This window comes from Spermophilus citellus (genome assembly GCF_964194105.1).
Source record: "Spermophilus citellus genome assembly, chromosome: 4".
NCBI classification, from domain to species: Eukaryota; Metazoa; Chordata; class Mammalia; order Rodentia; family Sciuridae; genus Spermophilus; species Spermophilus citellus.
The window spans coordinates 217,264,752-217,278,643 of record NC_138185.1 but is presented as its reverse complement, the minus strand read 5'-3'; the positions used below and the strand labels follow the sequence as shown (position 1 = coordinate 217,278,643).

The 13,892-nt window shown below is 50.6% G+C and overlaps 1 protein-coding gene and 1 long non-coding RNA gene across 2 annotated transcripts in view; one reads left to right on the top strand and one right to left on the bottom strand.

Moving 5' to 3' along the window:
- The window catches only part of LOC308646784, a 98,566-nt gene extending 92,459 nt beyond the window's left edge, over window positions 1–6,107 (bottom strand). Inside the window, exon 1 of the long non-coding RNA XR_014021490.1 lies at window positions 5,999–6,107. This is a non-coding gene — a long non-coding RNA (uncharacterized lncRNA). The remainder of the gene's footprint in view (window positions 1–5,998) is intronic.
- Window positions 5,669–13,696, top strand: LOC308646781 (alpha-1-antitrypsin-like protein GS55-LT). The gene is made up of 5 exons (XM_081290174.1): window positions 5,669–5,775; window positions 8,585–9,219; window positions 10,969–11,239; window positions 12,464–12,611; window positions 13,423–13,696. Exons 2-5 carry the CDS (start codon window positions 8,589–8,591, stop codon window positions 13,609–13,611), a joined length of 1,239 nt encoding a protein of 412 aa, XP_081146300.1. The 5' UTR covers window positions 5,669–5,775; window positions 8,585–8,588; the 3' UTR covers window positions 13,612–13,696.
- Window positions 13,697–13,892: the final 196 nt, after the last annotated feature.

Here is a 13,892-nt window from a genome sequence, read left to right as displayed (position 1 = left end):
CAACTAGGTTTGATGTTAACAAATAACATCAATTCTAATGTGCCCACTACTAGGGCTAGACAAGGTGTTAAGAAAGAAAAAAGATTAGGAAAACAAGAACAAGGTTTAGCAGCACCAATTCAATTAGATCAAGGAACAGACAGACATGGGTCAGATTTTCAGAAAGGGCCACTGAGACAATCAAAATTACTTGGAAATCAGAAAGACCAGTGTGGGTTCCTCAGTGGCCCCTGACTAAAGAAAAGATACAAGTAGCCCATGATCTGGTCAAACAACAATTAGCGGAAGGACATTTACAACCTTCCGTATCTCCCCATAATACTCCCATTTTTGTCATCAAAAAGAAATCGGGTAAATGGAGATTATTGCAAGATTTAAGAGCCATTAATAATGAGATGGTTATTATGGGACCTGCTCAATCAGGGATTCCTCAATTGTCTGCTTTACCAAAAACGTGGCATGTTTTAGCCATAGATATTAAAGATTGTTTCTTTTCAATTCCAATTCATCCCGAGGATAGTCCACATTTTGCATTTACTATCCCTGCATTAAATCATGAAGGTCCTGATGAGAGATATGAGTGGAAAGTACTCCCTCAAGGGATGGCTAACAGTCCAACTATGTGTCAAATCTATGTTAATAAAGCAATCCAGCCACTTAGAAATCAAAATCCTGAACTAAAAATATTTCACTATATGGATGATGTATTATTAGCACATAAAGATAAAAACACATTGCTGGAATGTTATGCCACACTTACGAACTTATTAAAAAATTATAATCTAGAGATAGGAATAGATAAAGTACAATTAAATTTTCCAATTAATTATTTAGGAGTTCTATTATCCTCAACCATGGTCCGTCCACCAACAATTCAAATACGAGTAGATCAACTCAAATCACTCAACGATTTTCAAAAGTTATTGGGAGACATAAATTGGATAAGGCCTTATCTAGGCATACCAACAGGAGAGTTGGGACCTTTATTTGATATTCTAAAGGGTCCATCAGATCCAAATTCACCCCGCATGTTAACTCCTAAAGCTAGAAAGGCATTAAAAATTATTGAAACATATATGGAAAATATGCATTTGGATAGAATTGATATAAGTTTGCCTTTATTATTTATTGTACTACCAACAAAAAATATTCCTACAGGAGTATTTTGGCAAGAAGGTCCATTATTGTGGATACATTTATCTTATTCTCCTAACACTATTCTTACTATGAATCCTGAGGCTGTAGGACAATTAATACTCAAAGGAATAAGAGCAGCAAAGGGAGTGTTTGGAATTTCTCCCAATAAAATTATTACTCCATATACTATGGATCAAATTGATGAGTTAGCTAATGAGTTAAATACTTGGGCAATAATCATGTGTAAATCTAATGTTTCATTTGATAATCATTTGCCATCGAATCCTTTGTTGTCTTTTTGGTCTAAGCATCCTGTAGTTTTTCCTAAAATGACAAGGAAAACACCTATCATGAATGCTCCAAATATATTCACTGATGGGTCTAATAATGGTACAGCAGCCGTAGTTACCCCTGATCAAACTTTTACATTTTTAGTACCCAAACAATCAGCTCAAAAGGTAGAGCTTAATGCAGTTTTACAAGCTTTTGTGATGTTCAAAGATTCTGTATTTAATTTATTTTCTGATAGTCAATATATAGTTAATGCTATTAATTCCCTTGAAGATGCTGGTAGGATTTCCCCTTCCTCTACTGTTTTTTTCTTTGTTTTCCACTATACAAAGTCTAATATGGGACAGAAAAGATCCATTCTTTATAGGACATATTAGGGCACATACAGGACTGCCTGGAGCCCTTAGTTTGGGCAATGATTTAGCAGATAAAACTACACATGACGTACATATTTTCTCTACATTAGAAGAAGCTACAAATTTTCATAAAAGGTTTCATGTTAATGCTAATACTTTACAAAAGCATTTTAAAATAACTAAGGAACAAGCTAGACATATAATAAAACAATGTCAAAATTGTGTGACCTTTTTACCACAAGTTAATCTTGGAGTCAATCCTAGAGGACTGATACCTAACCATATTTGGCAGATGGACGTCACACACTTGCCAGAATTTGGAAAATTAAAATATTTACATGTTACAGTTGATACTTCTTCTGGATTTTTGATGGGCTCCCTTCATGCCGGAGAAAAAACTAAAGATGTTATAGCTCATTGCTTACAAAATTTTGCCACTGTGGGTGTTCCTAAACAGTTAAAAACTGATAACGGTCCTGGTTATACTTCTGCCTCTTTTAAACAATTTTGCTCATCATTTCGTATTACTCATATAACAGGAATCCCATACAATCCACAGGGACAAGGCATAGTTGAAAGAGCTCATCAAACTATTAAAACATACCTATTAAAGCAAAAAGAGGGAATTGGTAAGGGGTATATATCCCCCAAAGATAAACTTAAAATAACCCTTTTTACTCTAAACTTTTTAAATTTGGATTCATCAGGACTTAGTGATGTGGAAAGACATATGTACCCGAAAAATGTACATAAGCCTAAGGTACTTTGGAAAGATATTCTAACAGGACAATGGAAAGGCCCTGACCCAGTTATTGTCTGGAGTCGGGATTCCGTTTGTGTGTTTCCACAGGGAGAACAGCAGCCGATTTGGATTCCAGAGAGATTAACTAAAGCAATTTCTACAGAAAAAGAATATGATTTGACTCAAATCCATAACAGCTGATATCCAGAGCTCCAGCTTGGCTATTCTTACATCTGCGACAGTGATTAACCATGGTGCTTTTTTCAATATCTATTTTATTATTGCATTTTACCCACATCGTAAAGTTCTATTTTATTTTTTGTGCTCATACAAACCTAGGTTAATGTTTTTCTGATCAGTTTTATTTTCTGACTGTGTTTTATTTTTTGACTAGAGTTTTTAAACATTGCAATGGAGATTTCTCCTAGGTATAGCTACAAGGCCTTTATTTACTATTGTCTTATGTGTTGTATGTTGTGTACACATTTCTGTTTTGTGTTGTATGTCTGTATGTGTGTATGTCCATATTTCATTTATGAGGAGCGATCATGAAAAAATGGATCCGAATTTTTCTTTTTTATTCACGTGAATTAAATGGTTTAATTTAAATTAGGTAAACAGCTGTTAAGGATTGTTTTTAAAGGAGGTTAACAGATCTGTTTACTTTCACCTTTCCTTTTCATTATATTTAATAATTCTGTTCAGGATAATGTCTCTTTAGCATCATTGCCAGAATTTCCATCTCCATCCCAGTGCCGGTGAAGACTAAGATAAAAGCAAACTACAGCTTTTATGATAGACATCACAGTAAACTGTATAAACTGATGCATCAATGAATATAACTCAACAAGTAATGCTCAATCAAGGACTCGATTTACTTTGGGAATAAATGGACATATTGATAGACTCCGATTTGAACTGCCTGCAGAACTTGCCTGGACTATATATCAGTTGCATGCATTGTGAAATATCATCTGATGCAGCGAACTGTGGTACTGCTGGCATATCTTTGCTGATGGTGTCACCAGTGATGCAATTTCCTTGCCAGCTCACCCCATGTTAATTGTGGTAATGCTGGCATATCTTTGCTGATGGTGTCACCAGTGACGCAATTTTTCCAAAGGAGCCGTCAATTGGCTTGGTGTCGTGGCATTTCTGTATCTTTCTCCCTTCTACTAGTGATGGTCTAAAATTTGGGGGCCAACAGAGGTGAGGCAAAGAACCTCACCCCCCCACTGGCACCAAGGCTAAATTTGGGGGCCAACAGAGTTGAGGCAAGAACCTCACCCCCCCCCACTGGTGCATAGACCTATCCACAAGCATGACTGAATGCTGGACCAGTAGTCAGTGACGGGTTGATCTGATTGCAGTGGATTCAACCTAAGACAGGAGGCTGATGCCTAAAGGTCAGTTTTCCCATGACGGGTAAGAACATATGTTGAATTGGACAACCTACCAGGCACGGTACTTAAGCCACATTGCTTGTTGTTTAATTAATCAGAAGGGGGGAGATGCTGAGGGCCATTACCAAGTAGGAATGACGCATCGAAATTTCCTTGCCAGCGTACCCCATGTTAAATGGACTTGCCTTGGAATTTCCCTGTTGACATTGCATGTGTGTTTGAGAAAGGTGACCCTACTCAAGGACAAGGGTGGATCCAGGATTAGGGTGTATCCTGCAGTTTGAGGAAGTATAGTATCCCGGTCCTTGGGTTTAGGGCGTTCCCAGTTTAAGACAATAGGGATTTTAGGGAAGTTGGAGGTTGAAGATTATTGCTGCCGAGATTAGGGCGTTCCTGCTGCCTGAGGTCCTGTTGAGCTCTCGTGAGATTCAGAGAGGATTTTGGGAAGAAAGCCTCAAGTAGTAGGTGAATTGGGTGGCAGAAGAACTGGGATTGCCCCAGAGTGTGTGTGGAGGCCGGTGTGAGTTCGGGAATAAAGAATTGCTGTTTGAATCTACAAAGCTGTGTGGTGGCTCGTGATTCTGTGCCCAGCCAAGACTGCGGCACAGGAGGCTGATGTGACATCATGGGCCCCTCCCAACGCAGGCAGAGGGCCGTCCTAATGACCCTGCACAGGGGCTGAAGGCTCATGACTCTTCCCCACTCACCAGGTCCCTCTCAGCAGGGGAGGCCGGGCAGGCAGTATCCTTTCTTCATGTGTGGGACCCTGGGGCTCAGAGGGAGACACAGAGGGTCAGGCAGCTCAGGACTGCTGGGAGGGACAGACTGGGGTCAGTCCTGAGGGAGGGCCTGGCCTGGGCCTGCAAGTAGGCATGATGCTGTGGCCTTGCAGGAAGGAGGACAAGTCATCCTCCTGGTCCTTGCAGCCCTCTCTAGCAACATGAGGAGAGAATCTCCACCTTCCCCCTGTGCAGGGCACCCCGTCACCAGGTCATGGCTGGCTTCCCCCATCCAGGCCCAACCTGGGAAGACCATTAGGTGTCACCAGTGTTTGTGTCTCCACATGTGTGTGTCTGAGTGTGTTTTACAAGTGTGAACCAAACTCAAGGAAGGCCCTAAGGCTCTCAAGCCTTATTTCAGTGATAACTGGAAATTTCACAAGATATTTTCCAAAGCACAGCTCACTTCATGGGTCAACAGGGACAGGGTCCTGGGCACTGGAGCTCTTCCCTGGCTCTGCGACCCCGGCTGCTGACTCTGCCATGACCTTAGACAACCTTCGCTGGGCCACAAAACCCTGGGTCCTCCTGAAGCTCCCTGGGCCTCAAGGCTCCTGTGGCCCCCAGGGAAGGCGGTTCCCCTTTCCAAGGCCCCGTGCACTGCAGGACACTCATTGTTTCCTAAGAGTATCCGTTCGGCCTTTAGATGGACACTGGGAACAGATGTAGAGATTAACAAGGAGGCTCAGGGTCCCTTAAGAATTCCTGGGACTCTTAAGTTGATCCTTCCCCAGTCAAACCCACGGGCCCCCGAGCCACCTGACCTGGGCTGTCACCTCTCTTCTCTGCTTCAGGAGCCTAGAGACATGTTTCATGGCCCTGTGGCCAAGAGGTGGTCACACTGCAGAGGCTGTGCACCCCTTAGGCAGAGCAGGTGCACAGACCTGGGGATCTGGCCGATGGACTTAGTCCCTGTCTGTTTGCTTCTCTGATAACCAGGGTGACCTTGGCTAATGTCCACTGCAGCCTCCGCCATTTCCCCTCTGTGTCCACTGCTTAAATACGGACAAGGACAGGGCTCTGCCTCCTCAGCCCCCGTCTCCACACCGGTCCCGGGACAGTGAGTGGTGAGTATGCCTTTCCCTGGGGACAGCCTCTGGGAGCCTCTGGGTCCTGGGAAGGGAGAGGCAGGACACAGGCAGGGTGGACGGGGCAGGCTGCAGCTGGGCCTCCTGTCGTCTTAGCTATAGTAAACCTGAAGATCCTGTCCTTCTCTCCCAGCCACCCCAGAGCCTGGCAGTACCTCTGGTGGGTCACCAGCCCTCCTGAGCAGTGGCAGAGGGCACCTACCTCACAGTCCTGGGGAGCTGATATGTGGACACAACTGTCGCGGGGACAGTGGCTCTAGTGGCCTGGCCTTTCCTGCCTCGGTCACTTAGCAACCACTGCAGCCCCTTTGCCTGGGTGAGGACCTTCCTCTCCTTCTACAGATGAGGACAGAAGGCCACAGAGGGCAGCCAGGAGCTGGCTGGCACCTTCCATCCCCCCCCTCCGGTCCCCCCCCCCACCCCACAGGCCGTGGTTCTGAGCCCACATTGTGCACCCAGGGAAGGGGAGCCCTGGGAAGGCCACCTTCATGGGGTTAGAGCTGACCTTCCCCAGTGACCACTCTGAGCCAGCCGCCGCTGAGCTCAGTGCACATAAGAACACATTTCAGCCTCACAGCCCCTCTGAGGTGGTTCTGTGGTCATTCCATTTACTGATGGGAAATTGGGAACCCAGAGGTGGAAAACTTGCTCCAAATCACTCAGTGCCCAGTACTCAAACTCGGGCACTGGGCTCCAGAGCCCATGCTGCTGACCTGGGCCTACTGTTGAATGCTTATCTCGGGGCTCGGGCCCTAGTTGGAGAACAGGAAGCCTGGTCTGGCCTGGAGGCCTCTCAGCTGCTCTGTGACCTTGGACTGTAGCTCAGCCTCTGGAGCCATTGAGCAAGGCCTAGAAAACTGTTTTCTTCCTCTTACCTCATCGTCACCAGCCTGAGTGTTGGGTTAGATTTTTCTGCCACTGGATTTGGAGATGGGGGCTGGGAAGATGACCAGGGTCAAAGAGGCCACATTGCCATACAATGCTGGGAAAGAGCCACACCAAATCAATCAGCTACTGCTTTTTTTGAGTTATGGGTTCTGTCCCCAGCACCAAGAAAAAAAAAAAGAGAAAGAAAAGAAAAGAAGCAAAACAAAAGCAACAAAAACCTTGACATTTAGTAAATGTGACAATGATGGTGGCCCTGGGCTGATGTCTGCTCTGCCATGGAGTGAGGAGCAGGCGATGTGCAGACAGGTGGGTCAGGTGGAAATGCCCCCTCACAAGCAGCTCACTGCTGAGCAGAGCCCCTGTCTGGCCTGGGGCAAGTGGCCACCAGCAGGCACCCTGCAGGTGTGGGAGCTTCCCCAGGGCCAGAGCCACCTGCTGGTCACCTTGTTTGTGCCTCACTTCTTCCTTCAGAGGTTCTCCTCCCCACTGCAAGGACAGGAAGTGACACTCAAAGAGGGGAAGTCATTTACCAAGGCCACTGTCACCAGGGGCCAGGGCTGGCTCATGCTGGGCTTTGGTGCTTTCCATGGGTTGTGACCTCAGGTCAGGGTTATTCCTGGACCCCGCCTCCTTGCTCTGGGTCAACAAAGAGGAGCAGAAATGGTGTGAGATGAGCTGGGTTGGTGTGGTCCACCCTCTCCCTGCCTCACACTGACTGCTCCCACCCACACCCCCTTCCAGAACCATCAGGGTGCCACCTCCAGTCCTTTCCTGAAGGCTTGGCCTCCGTGTCTGTACCTGAGGGCTCCAGTCCACCCTCTGCAGCTGGCTTGCCCAGCTCAAGGCTTTGGGGGTGCAGGTTGCTGCTTGCAGTAGCAGCCCAGGGGGAGCACGTCTTGGGCCCCCGAGGTTTTCAGGAACAGACCAGGAAATAGAGTGAACCCAGCAGGAAGCTTGGGGTCACGGTCAGGGTCTGGGTCTGACATCCATGAAGCCTGGATCCCACAGGCAAGACTGTCTCAGCCCCTGGTCCCAGAGGAGAAATCCAAGGCTTGTTCCACCTTTGCCTCAGCTTCTCTGTGCAGCCTTGGCCAGGCCCTGACCCTCTCTGTCCCTCAGACCCTCACTCTAAAGGGAAGAAATCAGAGGAGGTGAGGTGACATGGGAGGTGGACCGAGGTGCTCACCTGGGCTGGACACCTTCCCCCACCACCCCCACTGCATCCTCTCACCTCCTGACAGACACCCCTGTAATTTAGACTCCAAGGTTTGTGCACAGAGGATGTCATTCATTTGGGTCTCTCCCAAAACCCCTTCATCCAAATTGAGAGTCGTGTCCTAGGTCAGTGCTTGCTCAGACCCTTACTCAAGGCCAAGGGAACAGCAGTGGACCTGCCCAGGCCTGATGCCACAATCTCTGGCCCTGAGGCCACTCACCATATGTCCCTACCCTGCTGAGACCCACCCATCTCCTGACCTCAGGCTCTGAAAGATGGTGTGGGCTCAGCCAAGCCCAATCGGGCAGCACAGGGACAGCCAGGGAGAGGCGGGCTTGTAAGATGTCCAGGGTCAAGGAGTGCCAGTGCCTGCCAGTGCCTGAGCTGGTCCTCTACAACACTTGCTGGCCAACCCTGGACATGCACCTGAACCCCTCTAGGCTTTGGAGGAGAGCAGTTGTCCCCACAGGACTGTGAAGGAAGCAGAGAATTCACACCCTTTAGGGCTCAGGGCAGCTCTGCATCTCCCTGGGGGTTTGCAGTGATGCAGGTGGAGGAAGGGCTTGGCACAGGCTGGGCCATCTTGGAGCTCACTACACCCTGGTGGCTCTGCATGGTGTCCGTCCAATCCAGGGAGAGTCATTCTGGGCCAAACTCAGGCCTCTGACCTCCTCTGCCTTGCAGGACGATGCTGTCCTCTATCTCATGGGGCCTCCTACTGCTGGCCGGCCTCAGCTGCCTGGTCGCTGGCTCCCTGGCTGAAGATGCTCAGGAGACAGATGCATCCAAGCACGACCAGGAACACCCAGCCTCCCACAGGATCGCCCCGAACCTGGCTGAGTTTGCCTTCAGCCTCTACCGTGTGCTGGCCCACGAGTCCAATACCACCAACATCTTCTTCTCCCCTGTGAGCATCGCCACGGCCTTGGCCTCACTCTCGCTGGGCACCAAAGCTGACACTCACACCCAGATCCTGGAGGGTCTGGGCTTCAACCTCACGGAGACCACGGAGGCTGACATCCACCAGGGCTTCCAGTATCTTCTCCAAACCCTCAACAAGCCCAACCGCCAGCTCCAGCTGACCACCGGCATCGGCCTCTTCATTGACCACAATCTGAAGCTGCTGGACAAGTTCTTGGAGGATGTCAAGAACCTGTACCACTCAGAGGCCTTCTCCACCAACTTCACAAACACCGAAGAGGCCAAGAAGCAGATCAACACTTATGTGGAGAAAGGGACCCAAGGAAAAATTGTGGATTTGGTGAAAGACCTGGACAGAGGCTCAGTTCTCGCCCTGGTGAACTACATTTTCTTTAAAGGTAAGATGAGTCAATCAGCCTGAGTGGGTTCCCATGGAAACCCCAAAGCTGTCTTCCATCCACCAGTTCTGGAACTTTCCTTGGCAGCACTGTCTGCGCTGTGGCAGGGCCTCTCACAGTGGCTCCTCAATCTTCCATGCCTAAGCCCTGAAATGTCTTCCACCATCAGTTAAGTCAGGGAAGAGTTGGTAAAACCATCAAAATCACTGACTTTTCTGCAGGACGCATCAGAGTCCTGACTGTCCTCCTGCTCACTGGGGACCCCACAGGGAGGGCCACGTGTAATGTTTCCTGACTAGAGAGCCACCGATGCACCTTGTGGCAGGTGGTGGGAGGGAGTGGCCTTCCAGGGAAAGTCCTTGGAACAACTCTTGATGTGGAGTGTGGCAGCTGGGGGTGTGCAGGACCTGGGTCCACATCCTGCCTCCCCCACTCCATGGCCTTGACATAGGACTAGCCATCTCACCTCTTGGGATGTGACTGTCCTATCTTGTCATGGACAATGTTGGAGATCTGAAAGGAGTACCCAAGCCACACATGGGATTGTGGGGATCTGTCACAGCTGAGTACCTGGCAGGGACCCTCAGCCTGCCCACCTGCCAGGACTCCACAGGACCCAGGACCTAAGGCAGCTTCCACTGCCCCAGGGCAATGGCCTCAGGTTGTCCTGGGAAGTCAAGGTGTTTTACTGAGCTTTTCACCACTGTCACTTAAAGACCCACCAGAGCAGTTTTAGAGGAGGAAACGTTTATTTGTGCTTCACAGTTGCAGAGGTCTCAGTCTATATGTGTCTCGCTCCATTCCTTGGGGCTCAGGTGAGGCAGGACATCATGGCAGAAGAGTGTGGGGGAGGGAAGCAGCTCACATGGTGATCAGGAAGCAGAGAGAGACTCCACTCTGCAGAGACAACATATATACCCCATAGCTATGCCCCCAATGACCCCCAAATACCCACCTCCTCCAGCCAGGGCCCACCTGCCTCCAATTACCATCAGGGATTAATTCACTGATTAGGTTAAGGCTATGGGCAGTCCTTTCTCCTCCTAAGCACCCTGCATTGTCTCACAAATGAGCTTTTGGGGGACTCCACATCCAAACAATAGCACAAGGCCAGGGTGACTTCCTCCTCACCCTGGGTCCCTTGTTCCTGGGTAGAGCCCTGCAATGCAGAGCCCCAGGCCACCATCAGCACAACTGAGGGGCTAGCTTAGTGCAGGTCTCAGTCCTCCCAGCATCTGAGACATGTGGGCTCAGACTTCCCTGCACTAAACCCCAGGCTTCTGGCCCAGTGGGTAAGGAGCTGCTACCCTGTAGAGAGGGTCTGCTGGGCATCTGTGCTTCTCATGTGAGTCCAGGACAAGGATTTAGGGTGCACTGAATGTTTGCCCTGGGTAACAACTGAACTGCCAACCAACAAGGATCCTGAGGTCCATGAGAAGAGGTCCCACTGTAGGACTGGGACCAGAGCTTTCACTTAATCCCAAGCCGCCCTTCAATGAAAATATAATTTTAATCAAATGCTCATGGGCACACTCAGGAGGCGTCTCCATGGCAGCCTGCAGGATCTAGGAATCCCAGCTGATCCTCTAGTCCTGAACACCCCTCACTCTTTCCCCAGCCTGGAGGGGGTTGGAAGCCCTCCTGCCCAGGATGGAGCAGAGGTGGGTGAGCTTCCCACCTGGCAGGCTGAGGGCGCCTCTGCTCTCCTCTCATATCCCACCCACTGCCATCCACCTTCCCTCTGTCCAGGCACATGGGATAAACCTTTTGAGGTAGATCACACCAAGGAACAAGACTTCCACGTGGACCAGGCCACCACCGTGAGGGTGCCCATGATGAACCGCCTGGGCATGTTTAACCTGCACTACTGCCACACGCTGTCTAGCTGGATGCTAAAAATGAACTACCTGGGCGATGTCACCGCCACCTTCATCATGCCCGAGGTGGGGAGTATGGAGTACGTGGAGGACACCATCACTGAGAAATTCCTCGACAGTTTCCTGAAAAAAGGTTACACCAGGTGAGTCCAGGCAGGGACCTGCTGGACGGCACAGGCACAGACCTCAAGCTCCTTCAGGATCAATGCATCAGAAGCCAGCACGGGCAGCAGGAGGGACCATCCCTGGGGCCACAGCTACAGGGAATGACCCTGTGCTTCAGGAAATGCCAGGGCTCAGCTCAGGGAGCCGCTGAGAAGAGACAGTGGTCAAAGAGCGGGGCACAGATCCAGCTGGAGGGGATCTTCCCTCCAAGAAGTACATGGTCCCCTCCCAATATCCAGGGCCTCGCCGGGGCACTGACACTAGCACATGTTGTGGCAGAATCAAGGACAAAGGCCTGGGCCTGCAGGTTAGGGCAGCAAGAGGGAGGACTTCCTGTAGGACTGGCCGAGGTGCACAGGGGAAGCACCTGCATGGAAAGGCCCAGAACAGGAACAGGCAGCACTGGGAGCTCAGGGCACTTCCCACAGGCTCTGTTTCTCTGTCGAATCTCAGGCTGGTTCACTTGTCCCAGGAGCCACACAGCTGGGTATGTGACAAAGAGCAGGTGCACTGTCCTGAGCCCAGCCATGGCCACTGGTGAAGGACGCACACTGCAGACAGATGTGACACACATGTGCAGGTTAAGCTGCACTTGAATGGTCACCATTGCTGGCCCACCACCCTCCTGAGATCACCGAACAGAGTACAGTGCATCCTGGGACTGGTCCCTGAGGCTTGGTGCCAGTGTGCAGTCTCAGCACAGGCCCCTGGGCTTCGCACAGGTCCCTGGGGACACCAGATGAGCCTGCAGTCTTGGGTTTTGGAGGTGACAATCCTCTCCTTCTCTGAGCCTGTGTCCCTCAGTCCTGCTGCACTGACCCATGATACCCTGGGCCACAGGCCCTGGGGAGGCTCTGGCTGGGCAGGCTGGTGTGACCACGGGCTACAGGATGACACCTGCTTCTGGGTGGACACCCTGAAACTGCCTGGAAGGCTCCATGGGGGACGGGGTGTGCAGGGGCCACAGGACAAGATGTTCCCACTGACGGGAACATTCTCCATGCCAAGAGTCCAGGGAGCTAAAGGTAAAAGGACTTCTTACTTTGAAGGTAAGCAAGCCAAAGGACTTTGATGGCTGTGCGTGAGGACAAGGCCCTAAGCAAGATAACCAATCAGGAGAAAAAACAATTTCAGGGCACCATGAGGCCCAGCAGAACCCCAGAGACTCTATGAAACACCTTCATTACCTATCTTTATATCAGGAAAGCCAAGGTACACTTCCCCAAACTGTCCATCTCTGGAACCATCGATCTGAAGCCTGTCCTGACAAGTCTGGGCATCACCAAGCTCTTCAGCAACACAGCTGACCTGTCTGGGATCACAGAGGACGCTCCCCTGAGGCTCTCCCAGGTGAGGATGGCCATGGTCCAGGGATCTGCAGGCCACAGTGGTGGGGGCCTGCTCAGGCCTGAGGCTGATGGAGGGACAGAGGACACAGCAAGGGCCAGGTGAGTCCTCCTGAGGATGCAGAGCTTCACCAGCTCTGACAGGGAGGAGGACAGAGCCAGGGAGGTGGCCTCCAGTGTTCCTTCCAAGGACCTCCCTGAGTGGCCCCCTGACCTTTACATTTTCCTTTCCCTGGGCCATGGAATCCTTGGGCTTCTCTTTAACCACATTAACACAGAGGGGCTTAGGCTCAGTATTTTCATAGAATGTTCTGGAATCTTCCATCTGTGACATTAGAGCTACTTGTGAACCAGCAAATCTGAATCATTCCTGAGTCCAGTGGGCCACTTGCTGGGGAAAATAGGAGGGGACCAAGGTCAACTGCAGGTCCATGTGGGTGGCTTCATATAGGGGTCTGGGCACTGGGATGGTCACCACCAGAGTCCTTGTGCTGAGGAGCTCCTAGCCCTACAGGGGGAGGGGATACATGTGGAGGTGACAGGGAGGCTGATGGTCCTCTTGTGCCCTGAGGTCACATCCAAGGGAAGGAGAGATGGGGGTCAGGAAAGGAGGGGGAGGGGACCAGGCTGAGTCAGGCAGAGGCTGAGATGGGTGGGGGACCTGAGTGACCCACATGGAGCCTAGGACAGGACAGGCTGGTCCAGCAGGAAGGCCCTGGTGAGGTCCTGTTGGTAGGAGGCTCCCAGTGGGGCCTGGCTGCAGCCTGGGGTGGGGCAGCAGGACCTCAGAGCCCCTCTGCTTCTCTCCCCTCCAGGCCCTGCATAAGGCTGTGCTGACCATCGATGAGAAAGGCACAGAGGATGAAGTGGACACCGTTAAGGGACCCTTGGCCCTGTCTCTTGCCCCTGAGGTGAAATTCGACAGGCCCTTCCTCTTGATCATCTATGAGCACTCCACCAAGAGCCCCCTCTTTGTGGGGAAGGTGGTAAACCCCACACAGTAGCCACCTCGGGCTCCAGACCCTGGTCCCTGCCCTGCTGGGCCCCTCCCAGATGACATTAAACAATGGTTGGCCTGGCCAACCCTGACGCTGTGGTCTCTGTGTCTCCCTCTGTGTCCTGAGGTCATGTGAGGACTCCAGGTCACAGCACCTCTCAGTGACACTGCGTCATGTGTGTGAGGTTCCTGTGCTGTGTAGGCAGGTGCTGGTCAAGGATGACTGGCTGAGGCCAAGTCCTCTGGGCCTGGGCATGTCCATCCTGAGAACTGCTGTCCTGTTTGGGA